The sequence below is a fragment of the Mauremys mutica genome, chromosome 10, assembly GCF_020497125.1.
Source record: "Mauremys mutica isolate MM-2020 ecotype Southern chromosome 10, ASM2049712v1, whole genome shotgun sequence".
Lineage (NCBI taxonomy): Eukaryota > Metazoa > Chordata > Testudines > Geoemydidae > Mauremys > Mauremys mutica.
Genome location: NC_059081.1, coordinates 79,092,524 through 79,118,168, shown reverse-complemented (window position 1 = coordinate 79,118,168; position 25,645 = coordinate 79,092,524). Strand labels below are relative to the sequence as shown.

Below are 25,645 nucleotides of genomic sequence, written 5' to 3'. Positions count from 1 at the left end.
CTGCCAGGGGGCAGCACCCCAGGTACAAGGGCACCAGGTCCGGGAGGGACACGGGGGCCAGACGACAGGCGGATCACCGGCCTGCAGAGGGCGCTCTGGGGTGGAAATCGAGCTAATTCCCTGAGTCACCAGCAGGAGGTGCCACAGGGGTGAGTCCACTCCTCTACAACATGACAACTGCCCTTGCACGGATAGAGTTTGGATTTGCAAAGAACTACATGTGTGTATTTCATTCAAGCGGCTGGCTTCTCTGCCTCGTAGCTCCTGTGTGAAGCTAGCCATCAGAGATGTGCTGGCTGTTCGGTTCCACCGCCCCCTGCTTGCTTTATGTACACACAGTCCCCTAAAGTCAATATGCCGTCACACACAGCAGGTCAAACCCTGCAGGCTGCCTTCTGTAGATCACGAGCTACATATGTTTGGGGGCAGGTACACCCTCTCTCTAGGTACTCCAATAGCTCTAGAATACCCAAGTCGTGCCACCAAAACATACATAAATAGATTTCCCCAGCATGCTGGTGAGGCATTGGCAAGGGAAGTATTATCTCCTCTTTAGACATGGGCAACTGAGGCAGAGAGATGAAGTGTGGAGTGATGAAGTTCCAGATCTCACAGGGAGTCTGGGGCATAGTGGGGGTCGCCCAAGTCCCAGGCTCGTGGTTTCCTCTAGTGGTCTAGTGCCACATAACCAGCCTTCCTCCCTATGCACAGGTAGAAATCCTGCAAATTATTTTATCCCCTTCCCTTCAGTTGTAGCCTCAGGAAATTAAAATCCAGCGGCCAATGATGCATGTATGGTGTAACTCCTCCCCCAGACCCTTCCATTGCAGGAAGGATGGAGGCTATTGTTTCAGACCAAAGTTTTGGATGGGAAGATTTTGCGATTGCGTTGACTGCCTATTTTGGGACTGCGTTTGTCCCAGCTTTTCCCATCCCTTGAACCAAAGGAGGCGCCGGGTAAGCGCTATGCAATGTTACTGATCCCTTTCGGTATAGACACAGTGACACATCCCTAGTATCCAGGAAAGCCTTTAAAGAACTGCTTAGACAAATGTCTCCCCTTGAGTCTCTGGGATCGTTCAAATCCTATTTCTGACACCACTCCCCAAGCCAGGACACTTAGCACTTCATGGCAACAGCAGAGAGGGAATTCAGCTTCATCTGCTTCAGAAGCCACTTGAGCTAAAGGGGCAAGTACAGGGCCTGTGACCTCCGACTGAGCAGTTACGACTCTAGGTGGAGACGCAGGTTCATACTAGTTTGTTCATAGGGGCGAGGGCTCAGCCTAAAAGTCAAACTCTCGGTTTCTGCATATTTTAATATGTACAGTGTAATAAGCGCAATTAAAAATAAACCTAGTCAAAGCAACTTAGCCCCATTCTGACTTGAATGACTTTTTTGTCTATTGAGGCCGTTTCAGTTACACTGGTAGGATCCCTGCTTTTTCAAGCCCCGCCTCAGCAGCCATATGTCTAACTTCAAGCAGGGGAATAGTTCAACTTCGCCTGCTTTAAGGATAGACACAAACTGAGCTGCCCTCTGCAGTGTGGCCTAGCGGACAGACTGGAACTTGGGAGACCTGAATTCTATTCCTGGCCTGCTGGGGGACCTGGGAGTCAGCCTGGGGAATGATCTCACTGTGTGCGGTGCTTAAGGTTGGGTAGAACGGATTGGAAAATGGAATTTCCATCCTGTGGGAAATGGATATTTGTTTGTGTCCTGAACTGGGGCAAAAACCTGAAATAACGAAGCTTGTGGCACACTAAGGAGTTTAGCAAGACATTGACTTGGAAAGGTTGAAACGCCATGGAGAGGCAGTGGTGCATCATGGGAAATGTAGTCCAGACAGTGAGCTGGGCTCTTAGAGAAGAATGGGAGCATAAGGAATCCAGAAGTACAACTCCCATCAGGCCCTGTGGCAGCTCAGGTGGTCACAGGGATTAACACTGACCTGAAGGAAAACATTTAATTTCAATTTTCTCTAATGGAAAATCCTGTGAAAAGCCCTCTCCTTTTCCACGGGAGATTTTGTTTTCAGTGAAGCCCCATTTTCTGACACTCTGGTGTTTTGTTCAGTGTTTTTATCCAGCCCTGGCGCTGGGTATATAGTTCCATTGCCCATGATGGGCTAGGTTCAGCCTAGGCATTATGTAGGTGCACAGTGGGAGGGAGGGAGCCTGTGCAGAATGGCATTGTGTGCTCTGGGCATTGCAGGCTCTGCTCCCTCTCTACTTCCCTAGGGCATCCTAGTGCTAATGAGGGGCTAAGAATAGGCACAGCCTGGGTGTAAAATGCTGCAGGGATATCGCACATTGCACGCTCCCCCTGTCACTGCAGAGCTCCAGTAAACCTTCCGTCTCCCCAGGGCAGGACATCTCCAGAGCGTCCCCTGCTGCAGTGTCACTCTGCACCCTTTTATCCTCCTGCCCCGAATGCACAGCTGCCCGTGAGCGGCACAAACCGGTCCCATGGGACTATGCTTGGCAGTAAGCACTGTGGATGCGGTGTTCAAACATGCCAAACTGACCTATTATTAAAAACAAGTTAGGCACGTTAGGCTCCCAAATCACTGAACATTTGTACCCTAGATCTGTTAGTGAGAATTTGCAGAATCAGGCCCTTCATTTTCCCTGTCTAGAGCACTTGCTAACAGCGAGGCACTGCAAACATTTAGCACAAAGGCTGCATCCACGGAGCATATGGTATAATCATCTCAAAAGAAATCAGACTCCTCTGCAACATATTAGCAGGCTACTTAAAAACAGAGCGTAATTCATTTAATATAAACACACCGCACCTTTCTCTCAAGCAGTGTTAGTAAGTGCCTGTTTACTTTTTAAACTGGTCCTTGAAAGCAAGAGTACCTGACAATCCAAAAGAGGCCAGGCTTTTCACTTGCCATTCCAGCTCATTTTTAATGATCTCAAAAATCAGATTGACGTCTTCATAATATTTATCAGTCAGGACCTTGATGTTTCTCAGGTCTCCCGTGACCAGTGCTGTATAGTACTTTTCCACTGGAGCATGAGCCATTAATGGATGCTCTGATTCCACTTTCTGAAGGATCTGTAGCTTCTCTATAACGGGTCCTGGCAGCTCATCCATTGCAATGCACTGCAACTTATTTTAGTACAAGACCTAGCTGTGTGGATAGATGGTCTTTTATAGTTATTTCCATTGTCCTGTTACCATTGTCCAATTATAATCCAGTTAGGGCTCTATTGTTGTATTTATAACTCCAGTGGGGTCAGATGATAATGGTTACTTGATACAGTAAGGGTCATATGGACTTCTGGATACAGCAACAGCAAGCCTGCCTAGTTTTATATATATACATATGTATGTACGTAATCACAAGGTGATAGCTAAGGTCAAATGTTCACAGTGCAGCTTTGTGTCAGCACCTCTGTGATTAAACTCCTGTTTTAATTCCAGACAGCAAGTTGGCGGAGAAAGAGACCCGTTTAATCTGGGAGGAAAATTTCCCCATAATAAAAGAAACCACTCACCCCAAGGCCTCTAACTTCTCTTTTTCCCTAGCTGAATTAATTTATATCACTTGTATTCTTCTGGAGTCTGTGTAAAAATACATGTTGTAAGTGGTTTAGCTGGGAGACTGATTTTTTTAGCACTATGATCCATATTTCTGGCGCTATCCACTGTCATATGCTTTTGAGCACAAAAGAGCCATTAGGTGCAATTGGGTTTCACATTAAGTGATAATACGCTGCTGCAGAAGCCGTGCTCAGAATAGCGTCTTCTGAGTATCTCAAAGCACTTTATAAACATGAATGAATTAAAAACTCTCAGCACCTCTTGATCTAAGGATTAATATCCTTGTGCTATGTATAGCAAACAGACAGAACCTAATCCTGTTACCATTGAAATTAATGGCAAAACTCCCATAGACTTCAATGGGGTTGCAAAGGCGTGAGGGTCGGTTCAGCTGCTCTCACTGAAGTCACTGGGAGTTTTACAATGGGAGCGGGATCAAGCCCTAACTAATATACTCCAGCTCACGCAGGGTGACTATGCAGAGTCAAGAACTGACGATGGATCTCATGACTCCCAGTCTGACGGCTTAAGCACAAGAACATTCCTCTCAATTAATAGGTTTCATATCATCTAAAACGTTAAGATCCATGTCCTAACTGCCCCCTCCCGAGTAAATATCCAAAGAAATCTCCTTGAGAAAACACAATGACCTAAATAAATTGCAACCTAATGAAGCCAGCAAACCATGTACAAAAATGGAGGAGTCGTGGCCTTGTGCTGCAATTCTATTACATTTCCCAAACTAACGAGGGTCGCTAGTGGGATGGAACAGTTGACAGAATATGTAGGTGAGGATGGACGTGTTTTTGGCGTTTCTGTAGAGGGTGTTCTTTACAATCTGACAGCTTTCCATTGTTTCCCCGAGTTTGTCACTGTATTGCTTTGTTTTCCTTTTACCTTCTTTCCCACAGACCCATGTGTATCTCCGCGTTCATCATTGTGCTATCATGTCTGCAGTACAGACGCCACTATAGCCCCTTGTGCCACCTCCTCAGTGCTACTGCAAAGAATCAGAGGACCTTGTAACGAAGCACGTTGCGAAAGTTGCATTGAGCTTTACAGTGCAGCATCTTGAAAGTTGCACTAGACCCCAGCCAAACTCCCAGATCTGAACACTTTCAATCTTTTGAGGGAGGGGTGAATTTGAAATCCGATCCGGACCTGACTTTTATGCCTCAGCCCCTCCTGCTAGACAACTAGAACTAAAATAGAACATGGATTTATCCTAACTGGGAAGGCTTCAACTCCTCAATATGTTATTTTTCCTTTTGGCTTTGAGAGAGGGACTCTTCCTGAACCATTAAACGCCATCTCCACGTGTGTCAGCACCTGAAGTTTATCTAAGATCATCCAAATCTTTAAACATTTTTCTTGGTTTTCCTTCTCCGTCCAAATCCAATCAGATTCTTCCCCTCCTCCTGTCCACCCTTGCCTCTGCAACCTTCGGCTGATCCTTACCCTCCAGTGTCTCTTCCTCGTCTTATCCAAGCCTCTGTGCTTGTTGATATTCCACCAGGCAGGGGAGGTCTCTGGCTATGTGCTCTATTCGTCCTCCTATTCATGTTCTATATTACATGGTTGACTTGAATGATGCACCATTGTGATATATGCAGATGTCCCAATAGATCTTGCTGATCCTTCTGCGCCCCAAATGTGTCTTTGAGCAAAGGCAGTAAAGTTTTGGGGTAAGGAAGGAAGGTAGGGGCAGGAATGAGTGTATCACTTTAACTGCTTTGAACCTGGATGTAGTCTGGGCTGGGTTTGAGATTTGGATTGGTGTTTGGCATGGTTCATATCGTCTCATAATTTCTCCCAGCAATTAACCTGGGTGGTTGCCATAGAGGAAATCTGGATTTTGCTCCTGATCTTTTATTTCCCACCCAAGGAGCAGCTGGGAATGCTGGGAAATCAACATGTTCTACTGTAGGAAGGGAGTATCTTCTCCCACCCCCCATGCAAGTTAGGGAGCAGGGCTGATATGTTCAGTAGAGAGCCTAGTCCTCGGCCACAAGAACGTGAAGTGGGACGTGTTGTGAATGGAAAAGAGGGGTGTGAGTAGCACAGGAGTGGAAAGAATGGGGGAGAAAATCCCCCAGATGTACACAGCCAGAGACAGCGTGTTACAATATTCAGATCCCCGTTTCATCCCTCTCCCTTTTTATGAGCCATTATTTCCATCCAATTACTCAAATGTTGTGGTCAGCGCAGGAACACAGTTATAATAATAGCAGCATTACTAACATGTGAGGCTAAAATTAGCCACGACTGGGAGGATTTTAATAATCCCTAAGTATCCCTAAGCGGTGCATGTAACGAACACCAGTCTGTCTCAGTTACTTCACTCACATGCTAGCTAAGGCAAGCTGGTTTTCCAACTGATTAGAAGCTATGGTATGAAGCTCAGGATGAAACCATATTTTCATGGTTTTAGTTAATCTTAGCAGTCATAAAATTAGCACTGATTCCTAGCAGGTGGATTATTGTGGATTTGTTGGTCACTTTCTGAAGTCTGTGCACCTCTGAGTGAAATCTTGGATCCATAGAAATGCTGCTGGCTAATAAACAGTAATGAGCAAAGAAGGCTCCCCAGCTGGATTGCTAAAAAAGCCAACGCTATAAACCTCATTGCTCCATGAGAGAAAAGACTGTAACGAACCAGCAGCTTTGGATCTAAAGTTGTCCTAATTTGTTAGAAGTACTGAAGAAACTTCATTGTGGTGACAGAATTTGGATGTATATTCAATAGATTTTCAAGAAAGAGAACTTCATACAGACACTATGGGTGAAATCCTCACCCCATTGAAATCAACGGGCATTGCACCATTGACTTCAGCAGAGCCAGGATTTTACTCCATATACCTAATTCGGGACACTTTGAGTTGCTTGCTTTTGGCCCATGCACCATCTTAGTACACTCTTCCCTGGGAATCAAGTGTTACCGGGTTTCTTTTGTTTTCTATGAATGATATTCAATGGTCTGAAATCACTGTATTTTTAAAACCAAAATCCATTTCAGAAAATAAATAATCCTGATCAAAACTACAGTAGATATTGTCCTATGCTCTTTAAAATATGCCTTTTTATACCATTTGCCATGTGCCGATCTCAACATGCTTTACAAAGGAGGTCAATATCAATGATCCCTTTGTACAGATGGAGAAACTGAGGCACGGGATGAGGAAGTGACTTGCCCCAGGTCATCCAGCAAACCAGGGGCAGGGCTCAGAATTAAACCCAAGTCCCAATTCAGTAACCAAGACACTAGGCCGCACTGCCTCCCCAATAGACCACAAATATATGCTCTATGTAACTTGGAGAAGATGTAGGCATTCTGTGTACTTCATCATTAAAAGTACAAGATTCTCTTCCTGCCTGCACCATGGGAACATGTGACGCAGCTACTAGCTTGCGTTTCAGGTCAGCATGCAGAATGTTAGTGATAGTGATCTCTCACTCATGGAGACTTGATATTTGTTCTTTCTGTGTTGTTTTTCTTAACATAAAATAAGTAATCTAGACTGAAACAGATCTCTTGCTCTATTTTCTATGGGAAAATTAATTTTTGTTATGACTTGGTCAGAAATTACATCAGTGATGATGAAATATCACTCTATGATCTTGGACAAAGCTACGTTATTTTGGTTACCTTTATATGTTATGTTTTGGATGCTCTTTTCTACTGTCTATTCGTACGCAGAGTAGGAACTGCTGTTGACAGAGGGTTAGTTTCTGATTAGTTGATGGTGATGAGCAGAACTGAGCAAAATATGCACTTTATTTTGGGCATTTTGTGGGCTAAACTGAAAAAAACCAAAGCAACAAAATACCAACCTCTCCAAAAAATCTGATTTGATTCAAACTGAAATGATTTTTTTTGTCAAACTGAAAAATTTTGTTTTGAATGGACCAAAACATTTTTCAAGATTTTCATTTTGGGTCGCCTGTTTTGGGTGTTTTTCATCTTTTTTGGTGGTTTTTTTTTTAAGTTGGTCAAATTTGAAATCAAAGCAAAAATCAAAACCAAAGTGTTTCAAAACAAAAAAGTTAAAAAGAAACATTTTGGCTCTTCTGATTGAATTCAACCTGAATTTGGCAAATAGTTTTGGGACCTCCAAATGCCTTTTTCATTAAAAAAAAAAAGATAAAAGTGTTGTCCAACTGAAATAAGTTACTTATGTCTCATTCAATTGAAACCAATGACACTACTTGTGGAGTGAAATGCTTCCCTATCTGACTCAGGGTATCGCAATCTGTTCCAAAGTGATCTTCCTGGTTTCAGTGTTTTTTGTCATTCTTCCTTACTTTTAATAGTTTCACTTTATTATTTTGGGTGGGCAGACTAACAAACAGGTTTTAGTTTTAGGGCCTGATCCTGACAATAATTATGCAGGTGAGTAACTCTACTTAATGGTCTGTCTCAGATCAGTAAATTACTCAGGGATGTATTTGCAGGATAGGGCCCACAAAGGTACAGCTCACAAGCATGCCCCGTCCATTAGCAATAGCATTACAACCATTAATCTTTAATATGTTTAGTATCTTACCCTTCTTTCTGAATATGAATGTTTGTAGAGTACACCTCATTTAACAAAACATTAAGCAATTTTACTTCTTCAGATCAAGTGTGTCTATTAATAATGACTCAAATTGTCTGAGCTGATTTCACATTATTAGGAAAACTCATTATTGTCATGTGAAAGAGCACAATATGCAAAACTAAAAAGAGTAAATTGAGAGCATGTTTACTAATTTATTACCCTGAAGCTGCTACATAACAGCTTTGTTAGTTTATAACATTATATAGGCTTCAAATCATAACTTCCAATACCGCCAACCCCAAGGATTCAAAATCACAAGATTGGCTTAAAAATCAGGAGATTTTTACATATACATTTTGGGGTTTTTAGAATCCATTTGACTTTCAAACCTTTAGGGTGTATTCTGGTTAAGTTTTGAAGGTTTGCTCCACAACCAAGAGAACTAGACATTTTTTAAATGAAATTTAAGATTCTTACATATTTTAAGAAAAGTTCCAAATAAGCAAGAGAAACATAATAGTCGCAAGAGGTGTCAACACTGATTAATAGTGTCATCTCGAATGATCGTGTATTAACTAATTTAAAAGTAAATAGCTAATTGTAATTGAGAATGGGAGTATTTCATTCACAGTTGTGTAAATACAGAAAAACAAACAAACAATCCCTTCCCCCACAGGAGATATGCAAGTCAACTTTCATTCCAATTCTTAAAAGAGGTAAGATTCTCTTTGACTGTCATCTTAGCTCTGATATTTGTAGTCCAGGAAAGTACTAGTAAGTGCTGACAGGAGTTTTTGTGGAAACAAGAAATTGAGCAAATACTGGAAAATATTCATCATGCAAATCATGCAGTCATAAATATGAGCATTATTAACATACAGTTAACATTTTAAAGTAGAAGAATCTCTTCAGAGCTTACCTTCTAGCATTCTTATCAGAACAGTACTTTTATTAGTACTATTGTTATCAACACTAACGGTGAGGTAGGAGAGCCTGCATTTTATAGGCTCCTAGACTTCTCTTCCCATCATGCTTTGCTAAAAGCAGGTTGACTGAGGCTTCCCTTTTCCTTGCTCTTTCAGAGAATCATGTCTGCTCTAACCATGTCTTAGGTGTGTTCTCCAGGTAAGGATGAATTTTTCGGGTCTGCTTCCTCACTTTGTTTTTTCTCTCTCAGACCATTCTGTCCCAGATTGATAACCCTGTGGAAGAAAGAAGGGACCCCTTCTTTTTCACGGCTGCATTCTTAGACTGTGAACAAACAAAGAGGGAGGGTGCATTTATCTTGTTACAAAGCATGGCACCTTTTCCGCTGGGGCCCTTTTCTCATTCCCAGAGACAGTTTGCTTTATTGCAATAGCATTGATATGTTTATAATTATTGTGCTGCTTATTTACCTGTGGAAATTACTCATGTGACTTAAATATCCAATTAAAACAGCTCATATTTACATATCGGGTTCTTGCACTTGATTGCACACACGCTATAGGCTAAGAACTTACCACCAACATTGTTAGGAAATGATGCTGAATCATAAATAAATTTGAGACAACTGCAATGGAGAAAAAGGCAAAGTTTGTCCAATAAATTATTAATTATAAATTATTTGTCCAGCTCAAGCATAAACTTATTGTTCTTCAGACTGATTCTCTGCTGTCTTGTATCTTGTGATTTGGGAGCATTTTGCACACTATGAGATATGTAAATGAAGGCACAAAGTGCAAGGCAGGGGAGAATGAACGCCCTTGGTTAGACTCTGGATCTGACACACAATTATGTAGGTCAGGGAAGAGCAGAGAGGACTGTGAGGCTCTCCCGAGAGACCAAGCAAAGCTAAGTGAATGGGCAACATGATGGCAAATGAAGTTCAATGTTCATAAATGCAAAGTAATGCACATTGGAGGGAAAATTTAAATGGCTCGTACACCTTATAAAGTAACTGTCTTAATTCAGGAAAGAGATCTGTCATTGCAGACTGCTCAGTGAAGACCTCTGCTCAGTGTGGTTAAATACACAGGCCTGGTCAAAATTATTCCAGTGGAACAGCTTTCCGGTGGAAAATGCTGATTTGACTAAGTTGCCCTGTTTTGTGGGAACATATTGATTTCATCAACATTTTTGAAGGGAAATTATCCAAGCATTTAGATAAGGTCACAGTGTTTTGTTTTGACTCGTATCACGTATATCATACATATACATATAAACAAATTTTAACAGAAAATTCCTGTTCAGCTCCAATAATAGTGTATTAGTGTCCTCTGCTGTCTTTTAAATTTGGTTTGGTGCAGGTAGAAAAATTATAATTCTTTGTTTAATTAGAAATAGACATTCAGATATGGATTTAGTTTTTCACCGGCAAAAGAAAGACCTTCCTCAATACCTATGTACAAATTTCGTCTGAATCCACATCAAATCAAATTTCCCATGAAGTTGATGTTGGCAAAGAGACCTTTGCCAATTATTTTTTCCCTGTGGCACGCAGCTGTGAAATGGTAAGGTGAATAATGGTGTGTGAAGCTATGGCAAACTGGCCTTATGTCATATGGCTTGTGAAATTCCATCAGTTACAGTAGGTTTGCATGTTAGCACACCCCATAGTGCTCTCACATATACAATGGTCTCTCGCCACTTCCCAACGATAGCTAAGTACAGTAGTGATGTCTCATGTTACCATGTCTCATTCCTTTCATAAATTGTGCTGGAAGATACTTGTACACCAGGAAGTATCGTAAATAATTTAAAGTAAGCTCCATTGGTCAAAATCAATGCCCAAAGTATTCTATGATGCATTATCCTTGCTCTCCTAAACTGTGTGTTCCCACAACATCTGATAACTCGCAATGGGGCTTCCAGTCATTAATGTGAATTTTCAAGGTTTTACCGCCTTGTTCAAAGATGCAGCATGACTGTGAGGGCAGAGCTGAAACGTCACCTTTGAACACAGTTGACTTTAAATATGAGGGGAGCAAGGGCTTGAATTCCTCTATGTTAGCAACTCCCAGTTTGCTCCCTCTGTCTCTCTAGCAGCTTTTATACGCCCTATTTCTATGTTCCTCACAATTGTTAGTGACTTTATCCCTGCAACACCCCGTGAAATGGAGCGTTACTTCTCTTCCTATTTTGCAAAGGCCCAGAGGTACTCAGACTTCTAAGCACCCATATCTCCTCTTGAGGTCAATAGGCGTTGTGGGTGTGTGGCACCTCTGAAAATCAGGCCCTGTGGGACTTGCCCAAGTTCACATATGCAGCCTGTGGCAGAGCTGGGAATTGCACCCAGTCTCTTGATACCAGGCCAGTGTCTCAACCACTGGTCCATCCTGTCGGAGAAAAACTCAGTTCTCACTCTCTGGTTGGGTGCAGCAAAGTCAGATACTTTATTTCTTTAGCAATTGCATGGAGGGAGAGAGTGCGCTAGGACACAGGGTTTCTCCCTCCTAGGCAGGTCTCTCCAAAGATAAACAATTCCAGCAAGCATTCATACCTTTTGTTACAGACAATAATAAGCAACAGCTGCATTTTTTTTATACATAGGTCATCCTGATAACTTATTTTTCTCACTTATTTTGACTCTAGTCCACATTCTATCTTACCTACACAAGGTCGCAACAACTTCTCACACAGTTCTTTCCCATTCACCTCACACAATCCTCACTTCTACAAATCTCGCGTTATTAGGGTTACAGCCAGCCTGACTCTTGCTCACAAAGGTGACTGTTTGCATTGAAATCCCCTTCCAATCCCTGCCAGGCCTGGCTCTTCTTCCACAATCCTGACTAGTCTTCATTGCCCACAACCTCTGCACTCTAACCCCACAGACTCCAGGCTCCAAAAGCTAATTCAATACAGGGCATTTAAGCAGCGGATTCTCCACACTGGTCCCCCCAGGCCTGGGGACTGGGCCTAATCAGCAGTCCTCCCAGACCTCTGACAGCACTGCTTCTTCTCCCCAGCTGCTCTCTGTGCGCCTGCTTCATGGCTCTTTCTCTGAATGCCGCACTTCACGGGAAACCAACTTACCTAAATGGGGAAATTCAAAAGTCTGATTGTTCTCTAAGCTAAGTTCTGGCCATTCCCTTTGTATTCCTCCCTCTCTGCAACTTTGTCTCGTATTTGAAAAAAAAAAGAAAGATATAAAACAGTTTAAAAACAGAAGAATCGGGAAAATAATGAACCCCGCCCGAGTGGATTAGACAATGACAGGACATGCTCAGTTGGCTTCCTTGGACAAGACTCATCCTTTTCCTCTCTCTTATGCCACATGACTATTAGAGTTGCAGAGACTATGGCCATGGTGCCTCCAGCATGGCCAAAAGTCCTGAATGCACAGAAGCCATCCTGAGCACCATTGAAATCCCCTTCCCATGCACTACATCCTGAGTCCAAGTCTCTGCCTTCCTCTGAGAAATGGGTATAGGTCACTGTTGGAGCTAGTTCTATATTGTACTTTCATAGAATATCAGGGTTGGAAGGGACCTTAGGAGGTCATCTAGTCCAACCCCCTGCTCAAAGCAGGGCCAATCCTCAGACAGATTTTTACCCCAGATCCCTAAGTGGCCCCCTCAAGGATTGAACTCACAACCCTGGGTTTAGCAAGCTAATGCTCAAACCACTGAGCTATCCCACCCCTCACTGAGCTATCCCACTTTGTTCTGTTTCCTGGCTGGATAAAGAGGCTGTGATGGTCAAAAGTGTGCCCATTCTATTTTTCTCACTGTTTCCATGGAAGAGAGGCTCCCATGTTGATACAGAGGCATAACACTTTTGTCTGCACGTTGTCCTCATACACACGATGCAACGATAACTTCTGGTTGCTTTAATTTTAAGAAATGAAGTAGTGTTCGCACTCTGGTATCAAGATTTTCTTTAAAGGGTTTAAGTGTTTAATATCAAACTCAAAACAGCTGAAACGGAAGGCAAAATAGTTGTGTGGCGGTTGTTTTGGTGCAACACTGCCCCCTAAGGGTGAGAAAAAGTAGCTGTAAAAGCAGCGATGTAATGAATTGTTCAGTGTAACAGAGGAGACTGGGAATGTTGGGGTCAGCACCATGTCATAGGGTGGCTCGCCCCGCTAGGGCCAGAGGCCTGGAAACAATGAGTCTGGGCTAATTAGCTGGCCCACCACAGCTGAGTGGGGATGTGGGTATTAATTAGCTGGCTATAAAAAGGAAGCTGCAAGTTAAGGTGGGGATGTTACAGACAGCATCAGGCAGGAAAGCCTGAGACAGAGGCTGAACCAATAGAAGGGACTGCAAAGATGTCCAGCTGGGGAGGCCTAGGAGAGACTCAGACCATCTAAGAGAGAGACTACAGAGCTATCCAGACAGCAGAGAAGCCTGAGGCTTACAGAAGCAGGAGCTGCTGCTAAAGGAAGCTGAGACTAATGGCTCAAGAAGCTGTTGAACTAGCAAGGGAGACTCATCTTGGCCTAGCTCCCTGAAGAATTTTCTGAACAGATTCAGAAACTGTTGTACTGGGGACTTTTAACGTTTTGCCTGGGCTCTGTGCTAAGGACCTTTAAACCATTGTGCAAGTGGTCCTTTCAGAGTGATTTATTAAATGGAGCTATGCTGAAGTTAGTTAGGCCTGGTCTACACTATGGGGTTAGGTTGAATTTAGCCGCGTTAAGTCGATTTAAAAATGAATGTGTCCACGCAACCAACCCCGTTCCGTCGACAGAAAGAGCTCTTAAAATCGACTTCTGAACTCCTCCCCAGCGAGGGGAGTAGCGCTAAAATCGACCTTGCTGGGTCAAATCTGGGGTAGTGTGGACGCAAATCGACGGTACTGGCCTCTGGGAGCTATCCCAGAGTGCTCCAATGTGACCGCTCTGGACAGCACTTTGAACTCCGATGCACATGCCAGGTACACATGCCAAAGAAGTCTGGGCTGGATGAATGGACGGTAAGGTGGATAGAAAACTGGCTAGATGGTCGGGCTCAACGGGTAGTGATCAATGGTTCCATGTCTAGATGGCAGCCGGTATCAAGTGGAGTGCCCCAAGGGTCGGTGCTGGGGCCGGTTTTATTCAATATCTTCATTAACGATCTGGAGGATGGTGTGGACTGCACCCTTAGCAAGTTTGCAGATGACACTAAACTGGGAGGAGTGGTTGATACGCTGGAGGGTAGGGCTAGGATACAGAGGGACCTAGACAAATTAGAGGATTGGGCCAAAAGAAATATGATGAGGTTCAACAAGGACAAGTGCAGAGTCCTGCACTTAGGACGGAAGAATCCCATGCACTGCTACAGACTAGGGACTGAATGGCTGGGTAGCAGTTCTGCAGAAAAGGACCTAGGGGTTACGGTGGACGAAAAGCTGAATATGAGTCAACAGTGTGCCCTTGTTGCCAAGAAGGCTAATGGCATTTTGGGTTGTATAAGTAGGGGCATTTCCAGCAGATCAAGGGATGTGATCATCCCCCTCTACTCAGCACTGGTGAGGCCTCATTTGGAGTACTGTGTCCAGTTTTGGGCCCCACACTACAAGAAGGATGTGGATAAATTGGAGGGAGTCCAGCGGAGGGCAACAAAAATGATTAGGGGGCTGGAGCACATGACTTATGAGGAGAGGCTGAGGGAACTGGGATTGTTTAGCCTGCAGAAGAGAAGAATGAGGGGGGATTTGATAGCTGCTTTCAACTACCTGAAAGGGGGTTCCAAAGAGGATGGATCTAGACTGTTCTCAGTGGTAGAAGATGACAGAACAAGGAGTAATGGTCTCAAGTTGCAGAGGGGGAGGTTTAGGTTGGATATTAGGAAAAACTTTTTCACTAGTAGGGTGGTGAAGAACTGGAATGGGTTACCTAGGGAGGTAGTGGAATCTCCTTCCTTAGAGGTTTTTAAGGTCAGGCTTGACAAAGCCCTGGCTGGGATGATTTAGTTGGGTTTGGTCCTGCTTTGAGCAGGGGGTTGGACTAGATGACCTCCTGAGGTCCCTTCCAACCCTGAGATTCTATGATTCTATGATTCTATGATACACAGGAAAAGCCCCGGGAACTTTTGAATTTCATTTCCTGTTTGGTCAGTGTTGCGAACTCAGCAGCACTGGTAACCATGCAGTCCCCCCAGAATCGTAGAGCATAGAATATTTCTACACTCCCCCATCATCTCCGTCTCTGAGGTTATCACAGACTAGAAGGTGAAAAAAACGCACTCGCAATGACATGTTTTCCGAGCTCACGCAGTCCTCCCGCACTGATAGGACACAGCTTAATGCATGGAGGCATTCGGTGGCAGAGGCCAGGAAAGAATTAAGTGAGTGCGAAGAGCGGAGGCAGGATGCGATGCTGAGGCTAATGGGGGAGCAAACGGACATGATGACGCGTCTGTTGGAGCCGCAGGAAAGCCAACAAGAGCACAGACCCCTGCTGCATCCACTGTATAACCGCCTACCCTCCTTCCCATGTTCCATAGCCTCCTCACCCAGATGCCCAAGAATGTGGGGGGGGGGGAGGCTCCGGGCACCCAGCCACTCCACTCCAGAGGATGGCCCAAGCAACAGGCGGCTGTCATTCAAACACTTGGATTTTTAGTGTGGCTAAAATAAGCAATGTGGTCTTGTCCTTCCCTCCTCCCCCACCGCACCTGGGCTACCTTGTCCGTTATCTAATTTTTTTTAATTAATAAAGAAATAATGCCTGGTTTCAAAACAATAGTTACTTTATTTCGAAGGGGGGAGGGTGGTTGGCTTACAGGGAATTAAAATCAACAAAGGGGGCAGGTTTGCATCAAGGAGAAACACACACAACTGACACACCGAAGCCTGGCCAGTCATGAAACTGGTTTTCAAAGCCTCTCTGATGAGCAGCGCGCCTTACTGTGCTCTTCTACTCGCCCTGGTGTCTGGCTGCTCAAAATCGGACACCAGGCGATTTGTCTCAACCTCAACTTGCCATAAACGTCTCCCCATTACTTTCACAAATATTATGGAGCACACAGCAAGCAGCAATAACAATGGGAATGCTGGTTGCGCTGAGATCTGACCTAGTCAGCAAACAGTGCCAGCGAGCTTTTAAAGTGCGTGATGGTGAGCTGAGTGGGCTCCGTGCTTGCTGTGGTATGGTGTCTGCACGGGTAACCCAGCAAAGAAGGTGCGAAACGATTGACAGCTTTTGCTTTCACGGAGGGAGGGGCAACTGACGACATGTACCCAAAACCACTCGTGACAATATTTTTGCCCCATCAGGCATTGGGAACTTAACCCAGAAATCCAATGTTAGACAAAGAAGCCAGCAAAACTCAGTAACTTGGAACTTAGAGGCCTGAGTGCTGGGATAGCGAAAGATTCATGTGATTATTCCTGTTAGGGAGTGGATGGCATACTTAGCTCCGTTAGACAGGCTTTTGTCCAAACTCTAATTTACAAAGAGAGGCAGATTCCAACCGAGTTAAATTTATGAGCGTTATCTGCCTGGAAATTGTTCTAATGCAAGGTAGGGTTGAGAAACACTCTTCAGTGTGGAGAGCAAATTGATCTTTGATCCTGACCTGATTGCTGCACTTACGGCGGCCTGTCTGCTAGAATAATGTAATCAATTGTTTTAAACATGGCAAACACCGAGCATAGGGTGGAATACTGGAAAGAGGTGAAACTAGTGTGATGATGCTGAAGCTTGGAGCTAGTCTAAAGTGCCAGCTCATAGCATGGAAAACCGGTGCCCTGTTAGACTAGATTTAGTTTTCAGGTAAACAAAATTTCATCTGTCAATTTCTTCCCGTTAAGGAATGCTAGTTCTTCACACAATTAAAATGATAATGGCATTTTAAGTATCTATTTTTGCCATTTAAAAAAATATTGCAGTTACCTACTAGCACTAAAGGGTGCAGGTGAGCTTGTGGTTCCTTCATCCAGTCATCATTAGAGAGTTCGATGGTGGCATTCACATGTTGAACTTCAGTGCAGATCAAATCCATCACTGTGTTCTCATCCCCGACGTCCAGGGCAGACTTTAATCTCCTCACCAGATCGGAGCTGGATGGGTGATCAGGAATACAGTCAAAGCTGGACATTTTCAATTCTTTGCACTTGGGAAGCACGTTTTATTATTTTTAATAGAGTGTACAAAGGCGGCCAGTTGTAAATGAGAAGCGGGTGTGCTTTTGCTATAAAAAGACAGCTCCGCTCATGTTACACCAGTTGGGAATTACAAGGGGAGAAGGAGCCAGATGTAAGGGAGCCACTGAAAAGAACCATACACAATAAACTATCTTTCAAAAGGTGGAGGTGATTTTTTGTGTGTTAACTTTGTGTTTATACCATAAGTGTAGCGGGGAGAAATTGAGACAGGCCCTCCCAGAGGACTTCTGGAGGAGAAGCTGTTGCATTCAGAACTGTCACACAGAACGAGGAAAAAGAAAAACCCTCGTCCGAAACACAATAAACCCTCTGTATAATGCTTAAAAAATAGTTTGCTAAGATTAGAGTTTCAAAACCTCTGCTTAGCAGGAGAGAAGCCTTTTGATATGTCTCTCACTTGAGAGATCAATTCTAGTTCAGCAGGGGATCACTCTGACCAGAATGGTCTAATTGTGACAGAACGTTGTTTTAATTTCCAGTTTTCCCTTTGTCTGCTGAAAAGACAATAATCATCTGAAGAAAGAGAGACAAATAAAATAAGGCCATGCTCAAAAAAAAGGTCTGCCAATTAAACAATGCATCACACATTGGAGTATTTGAACTGTAGGATGGATTTAAGGAAAAATCCTGTATACTGTGTATTAGGCAGAATCAGAAAATGCTTGGGTGGATGGACAAGTGTTTTCATTAGTGAGGTGAGCTGGTTAATGATTTTGTAGCCCTTGTGGCTAAATTGTGGCCCCAGGCTAAAATCTAGGCTGAACGTGGACTGACCAGCTGGGCTGGATGCTGGGAGATGCAGTCAGGAATCTTCCTCCACCCCTGGTCGTAGAAGCTGCTTTAGCGCAGTGACTGCAGTGGCCTATGGAATTGCACAATTGGAAATGGCCACAGATCGGCCAGCAGTCAGTGCAGCTGCTTTGGTGCTGACTCTTTGGTATAGGCCTGGGCAAACCAGGGTTTGGACCAATTGTTAGTGACTTTATCCCTGCAACACCCTGTGAAACGGGATGTTACTTCTATTCCTCTAGATAAACCCCAACTAGCTCAGTGTATGCAAACCCCTACACGTAGAGGTCACCACGAGTCAGCTACACTGAGCCCTAGCCACCGACTGTTGAATTGAGGCTATGTCCGAGTATTAACCAGGCCTAGGTGCGGATCCTATGTGGCCTTCCTGGGCTGAGATCTGTGCCGCAATGGATGCCCTGCCTCATGCCCACCCATCCAGCATAGCTCCCTCACATCCAGCTCCCCCATTAACACAGCAGAACCCCACGAATTGCACAGGTCCCTTGCCCAGCTGCAGAGGAGAGAGTTGGACTTAGAATCATAGAATCTCATTGACTCTGAACATACACTGGGGTAACCCAATAACATCAGCGGCGTTTACTAGAGACTCTCACTGGTGTAAGTGAGAAGAGAATTGGTTTTAACACAGTTTTGAATCGGCTAAGCAGGAACTAGTATTCCCATCAATCCCCTTCCCACTGAGTGATGACCTTCCCGGGTGGAGACGCAGGCATACACCTCTCCCCTGGTTAATATGGGGAAGTGGTAGAAACTCTTCTATGAAACCCCCTGATCCAGGAAATAACTTCCCCCTTGGGAAAGGCAGCAGCCATATGGTGATCAGCTCAGGGCAGCTGACTGCAGGGGAAGCTGCTGCGGTACGTGGGGGAGCAGGCTCAGCCTGGCAGACGTTGCATCTGGACTCGGGTCTGTACAGAACTTGTTGGGAAGCTGCAGAGACTGGGCAGGGGTCCTGAAAGCAGAAGGCTGAGCAGAGAGGGGTCTGAGGGAACTTGCTGGGGTGCAGAACCAGCAGCTGGGCTGGACTCAGAGGGACAGGGGCCTGGAGAAGGCTACTTCCGAGAAAGTGCCTTAGACACTGAGAATTAGCTGGGGCAGTGAGTGTGCCCTAACTGGGGTTGGTCTCAAGGGACTGCCCTTGTAAAGGGCAATTATATACAGCCAGGACAGTGTGGGGTCTTGCAGCCTGGCGACCACCATGGCTGAAGCAGCATGGTGTGTGGAGGATGCCATTTTGTGCTACAAAATGGTGCCCACCGGGTGGCATGACCTCTCGAAAGTTCCAGAATGTGTCCTGGACCATTCTAGCTCCGCTACGCCACTGGCCCCAGGGCCCAACAAGGAACTGCCCATATTTACTTTCAATTGTAACTAGTTAAGTTACTGCACATAGGATATTTGCAACCTTCTCCTTTTCTACTAGACCTATTAAAATATCCCTACACTTACTTATGTGGGACCCATCAGGGCTATCATCTATAGGGCCCAGCAGCTGACATACCTTTAGCCCTTGCCTCCAAGTCATGGTACATCTGGCCTCAGAGGACAAGTTGTGTCAGTCTCTGAAGAAATGCTGCTTTGTTAGTTTTGTGATGCAGGTTCTTTTGGGGAAGTTGTTGCTCTGTGCCAATGATTGACACTCATTAGAGAGATTAGGACGGCGCTGCTCCCTGAGAACTGTGGGCTGAAATTCCTGAAAGAGAGGCTGAGATTTCTGAAACGGGTTTGCCCATGCGCTGTTTGCGACCACCCCTGTTCAGGGGCTGGTGAACACAGTGTAAATAATTTATACTAAGAAAATATCCAACCACCACATTACTAATTTCTCCTTCAATGGGAAACTGACCTGCAAGGCCTGAAACCTGCTTCTATTTGGCATAGGGACCTGCTGAGATGATAATGGTTGATCACAGGGGACTGCAGCCCAGGGCCCAGTCTGAGAGTGGGAGAATTGCGTGATTCCACCTCGCGAGAGACAGACCATGACTAGAGGTCTATGCGGGGGTGTGCTTTGAGAGACCAGGAGGGGTCAGAGGTGCGGTTAGCAGGGTAGCTGTGACAAGTATCACTTCCTAAGCACAATGTTAAATCTTAGCCCAGAGTTCCCCTACCCCTCTGAGCGGGAGGTGGAGAGACCCATTGACACCCCCCAGTAGAAGGGAGAAAAAGTGTACAGCCCAATCCCACCCCAACAAGAAAATTGTGGAGTGGAAGATGATGAAGAGTGGAAAAAAATCTTATTAAAAATCAAAACAAAAAAGACATATTCATTCATACAAATAATATAGTCTCTCGCCGCCGTTTCAGGACTGGCATCTTGTTTTGATATCAGAGTTTACAATCAAAGGCACCAATCATGTTGCGCACAGTAGTAAAGCTAGGCACAAGCAAAAGTGTTTGTAGGACTGGGGCTTAACGCTTTGATTTTGGAAACATGTAGGCCTGTGCATGACTTGATTTGCATGAGTAAAATTCACCATGTGCCTAAAGTGTTGCTTGAGTGACCCAGTCCAGTATTCCTGATTTAAGAATAAAGAATATAGAGCCATGATGATTAAAAATTCTGACGCTGGATGATGATAGTTGATTTGTGAGAATTGTGGCTGATTAAGGTGTGGAGCTGTTTGCTTGGGGGCAAGCCGAGAGAGATGGTGGAGAACATGAGAAGTGTTCTCATGTTCTCATTGGAAGGGAGTTAGAAAATATGCCAAAGAGCAGAGGGAAAAATAGTAACGTTGCATTTCATTAGACATTGGAGCTTCTGATTTTAAAGTCAGTGTCCCAACATCGGACAGTTCCTCAGTTGCTGTAAATCTGTCTAGCTTCACTTTGGAATGATATCAGCTGACACCAGCTGAAGATTTGGGCTGACTTGTTTTGCAGCTCATACTTCTACATAACATCTGTGGGTTAGATCCCTGGCTGGTGCACTTTGGTGTAGCTCCACTGAGAAACCCTTCGGAGATTTAAACAAAAAAGGCTTTCAGGCCCAGTTCTAAAAGGTATATAGGTGTCTAACTCCCATTGATTTCATTGGGATTTAGGCATTGGTGATGGAACAATTTTTATAGTGAGGGTGCTGAAGGCGGAAACCATGTATTTGGGTTGTTGTTACTACATTAAGCCAGACGAGCGGCAGCATCTGTGGAGTTAGATACCTAACTACCTTTGAGGATCTAGGCCTCAATCCCTCTTTGTACAGCATAAATTAGCAAAAGGGCACAAGCCTGTTCTTTTCCTTTGAAGGACAACTTAAAAGTTGGACAAAGATTCAGGATAGTGGAACCCCTGGTAGGAAGGGGAATTTCACTATGGCATACCCCATATTTTTTTTTGCTACATGCTGCTTCGAGGATGCAATCATCTTAAACTAGAAAATTCTGTCAACATCTGATAAACAAGAACAAAACCCAGATTTGGAGAATTTGGGCATTATTCAAAAGGCCTTCAGCTGCCCAATTTAGGTAACCCTGCAATAAGAGGCTGCTCTAAAACTTTCTTGATGTGAGCTCTGGCACTTTGTCACCAAGAAAATCCGATGTGTAGAGCTGAGGATGCAGATGATGTTTGTCCAGGAGTCTGCAGTGTCCATAACAATCTAAATTCAGGAAAATGGGAAGATGATTGCAGGAATTTGGGTAACAGAGACAGATATTAATTTTGAAGTGGACTCATTTTTCAGGGAAGAAAGTGACCATCAGATGTGGGGAGAAAACACTAAAAATAGCATATTTATGGAGCTATTCTCCAGGTACCTGCTGCTAAGAAGTTATGCAGATAATTGCTTACCTTCTGGGATGCAGAACAATACACTTGCTCACTCTTTTAAAATTTGTGCTTTTCTGGGGGATTGATTTATTCCTTACCAGTGGATACATTTGAACTTCACTTGTCAGCATTAATTAGTGGGGACTCTGCCTGTGTAATTGTGGACACACCATCTTTTTGGCACATCTGGAGCTTAATGAGAGAACCATCTGGTTTCTTGAGATCCCCTTGCATTTCACTGCCTTCATTCCATGTGTCTTTTGGATGGCTAGGAATAATGCAAAGGAATGGGTTATTCCTCGTTAACATCAGTTTCTGAATTTGAAATAAAATGTATCTGGGAGTTGACACATTCTAAATTACAGGATGCTGAAGTTTTGGGACAATTTGCTATATTTTTTGGGCTGGGCACTACACCTGGTTACATATATCATTTTGTCAGCTCTCAGCATTTTGCTGCTGAACTTTTTTCGCTAATGGTGAACTATTTGTCATTAGGGAAGCAGCCACTATACCCAACAATTACCAAATTGTTCACTGTGTAAATGCTATGTTTGTCTGGTATTTGTTGCTACAGTCTTTCATGAACCATTTAAGAGTAAGATAAAGAAACCCAAGTTACACTTTTCCTAGTAAACTCAGTTAATTGTGTTGAATGGTGAATATAAAATAACAGCTAAGGAATGTTTATGATCTTGGGAGGTTATGATTAATAGTGCACACAAGAGAAATGTAAACACCCAATTCTTACTGGTGACTAAGGAATGCCAGAGGGTGAGAGAATCTAGAAAATGTAATGGAAGTGGATTGGAAAATAGATGGTAATTGGTAACTTACTGTTGCAGGGTGAGAATTGTGCTTACTCAGTACATTTGCCTTTGTCTGTGAAAAATGTCCCACAACTTCTAGGTTTCTCAGGGAGTGAATCTGAGAGGAGCCAGTAGATTTTGGATCTGATTTCAGGCTTACCAATTGCCCTGAGATGACGAGAGCCGGTGACGTTTTTTGGACAGGTAGTGTATTTGCTGAAAAATGCAGTTTTCGGTTGACCAAAACAATTTGTGAATTCAATGCTGCCCCACAGTCACAGCATAGAGAGGAAACCAGGCCAACCTGGCGCATCATTGCGGCAACTCTGGATGAGCCAGAGAGTGGCCTGTTGAGCTTTGATCTACGAGCAAGTGGCCAAGGAGGCAGGTGTAGTGATGGTCTCCTGAAGTTACTTAGAGTGTTAGACTTTCTTTCCCACTGATGCTTCCACTTGATAAAAATGTAGTGTTTAGCTATCGGGACCCCACTACTGAACCTCTGCACCTCAGTGGCGCTGCACCTCAGTCTTAGTGCTAAAGGCCTATAACCTCACTATACTAAACTGGCTGGGATGTTAATATCCACCAAGGCCCCCTTGAGGCCTTGGATATTACAATGGACTTCATGGTCAAATTACCAGAATCTGAGGGATGCCATACCATAGTGGATCAACTGACAAAGATGGCACACTTAATTCCCTGAGCACTTCTTCCCACCACTGAGGACTCTGCTCATCACTCATGTGTTCCATCTTCATGGTCTCCTGGACCACATCACCTTAGACTGGGGGACTCAGTCATATCTTGGTTTTGGTGGGAGGTGTTCTGCCGGCGGGCGGTGTTCTGTCGGCGGGAGATGTGTCTCCATGCATCAACTGTCTACCATCCACAAACTGATGGCCAATCAGAAAAAGTAAACTAGGTATTAGAAGAATACCTGCGAAGCTTCACAAATTGCCATGAAAATGACTGGGCCTCACTGATTTCATATGTGGAATTGGAGTACAACAACACAGACCATGCCCTGACCAAGATGAGCCCACTCTTTGAAAATTATGGCTTCCAACCCTATTTTCAACTTGCACTGCCCATGGCACTTACAGTTCTCACAGCCTCAGACCTGGTTCATTAAATCCATCAAACATAGGAAGAGTTGAAACAAAACTTAGGTGCAGCCAACATGGCATACAAACATCATGCTAACCATCACTGGTGGGAGGGCCCTACATTTGCAGTAGGCCAAACACCTCAAGAAGGGCAGACCCATGTGTAAGGATATAGGCTGCAGGAGCTGTCCTGGGAACAAGCCCATCATGTGGATGCTCCCCAAAAGATCAGAGCCTTCCACAGAACCCATCCAGATAAGCCCCATCTTTCAGCACCCTGAGGTTACTCCAAGGGAGGAGGAGAATGTCAGAATCCCGGTACTGAACTTGGGCCCTGTGATGGGGCGGCTGCCCCTCACTGGTATGTAAGGGGTTAAAACAACCTTGGGTAGGCTGCATGGGAGGCAGCCAATAAAGGAAAGGCTTGTAGTGCCAGCCAATTAGGGGAAGGTTTATTGGAGGAGCCAATCAGGGCCAGGCTGGCCCATATAAGAAGGGGCAGCTGCGCAGAGCAGAGGCAGTCACTCCCTGGAGTTTGAGGGAGGAGGACTGGTTGATTATAGGGCTGGAGCACCATGGACAGAGCACAAAGGATGGAAATAAGACATGAGTTAGATGAAACCTCTGAGAACAATCTATCTCCCTAGTGGTATTTGTTTAAGTGGCTACACTTGGAAAGAAGTGGTAAAGATTAATGTTGTTTTTGCCTTGAAAATACTTCATTTTTGGAGCTCTTTATAAAGTAAATTAATGGCAAATGCAGAACTTATTTTGTTATGGAAGCTAATATTTATTTTCCTTTTTAAAATATTTTATTTGATACATACAGAGCGGTTTTATTTTATTTTCAGGGTCAGCAGAGTATGAGAGAGTTCCAGGCTGACGGCTGCCAAACTGAGGCCCTGATACAAGGGCAGAGGAGGTGCTGGGGCTGCGGGGGAAGTGGCCCAGGGAAGGAGATAGTGGAGTTGGAGGAGGGGCAATGCATGGTTGCTGGGTATAGGGGCCCTGGGTCGGGGCTCCCCCCTTACCGCCACTGGCCACTGAGGGAAGTGGTCAGAGCATGGACTGCAGTCTGCCACTGAGATGAGTGGCTAGAACCTGGACTGCAGATTGCCACTGAGGCAAGTGGCAGGAGTTGCCGCAATGAGTGAGAGATGAATTCATTGTGGATGTTATCTAGAATTCAGGTCGAATTTGGCAAATAGTTTTGTCCAAATTTTTTTGTATATGTGGAAAAAGTCCCCTGGAAGGGGGAAAGAACCGAATAGGGCACAGCTAGAGGGCTGTGTCCAGAAGAGGACAACGTGGTCCGGGGTTGGGCGATGCAGGTTCTGGACATGGAGACAGGAGTGGCGAGACACCAGCTGAGGAGGGTGCACTGGCAGCTGCAGCTAATTCCCAGGGAGACGAGCAGGAGGCACCGCAGTGGTGAGTTGAACCCCGTCACAGGCCCGTTTGGTCCGTAGAGGGCACCCTAAGCCTCCGTGCCACAGTGTTGCACTGAACCACCACCTCTGACCAACAGCCAAAGTGCTAAAGGCCTACAGCCCCACCGCACCCATGCCACCGGTCCACGATCGGCTACGGGACAGACAGCATTCTCATCGGGAACCTGGGCTGTATAAAGACCCCAATGGGAAGAGAAAGTTGTTTGAGCAACAGGCCATTGGCTGCTGGCTGCTTCTTAGACTGCCTTGCCCTGCTGCCTCTTCTGACTCTGCCTTGCCACTGTGTCTAACCTCGCCTCCCTAACCAGCTGACCCGGTCCCTTAGACTGGATCTTTCGGCTACTGGCCCCTGTGAGAACTCTGACCATTGCTCTGCACTGCCTCTGATATCGATTGACCTCCTGGCTACCTGACCATCCCCACCCACTTGACCACTGCTCTGGACTTGCCCCCTAGCCTGCATTGGCCACTGGGCATTCAATCAGCTCCCTGGTGGCGCTGATCACCCATGCATGGTAAAGAGCCAG

The 25,645-nt window shown here is 44.8% G+C and overlaps 1 protein-coding gene across 1 annotated transcript in view; it reads right to left on the bottom strand.

Moving 5' to 3' along the window:
* ASB18 (ankyrin repeat and SOCS box containing 18) overlaps window positions 1-3,105 on the bottom strand; it is a 35,609-nt gene extending 32,504 nt beyond the window's left edge. The window contains exon 1 of the mRNA XM_045031894.1: window positions 2,865-3,105. Coding sequence (XP_044887829.1) covers window positions 2,865-3,105 — 241 coding nt within the window. The remainder of the gene's footprint in view (window positions 1-2,864) is intronic.
* Window positions 3,106-25,645: the final 22,540 nt, after the last annotated feature.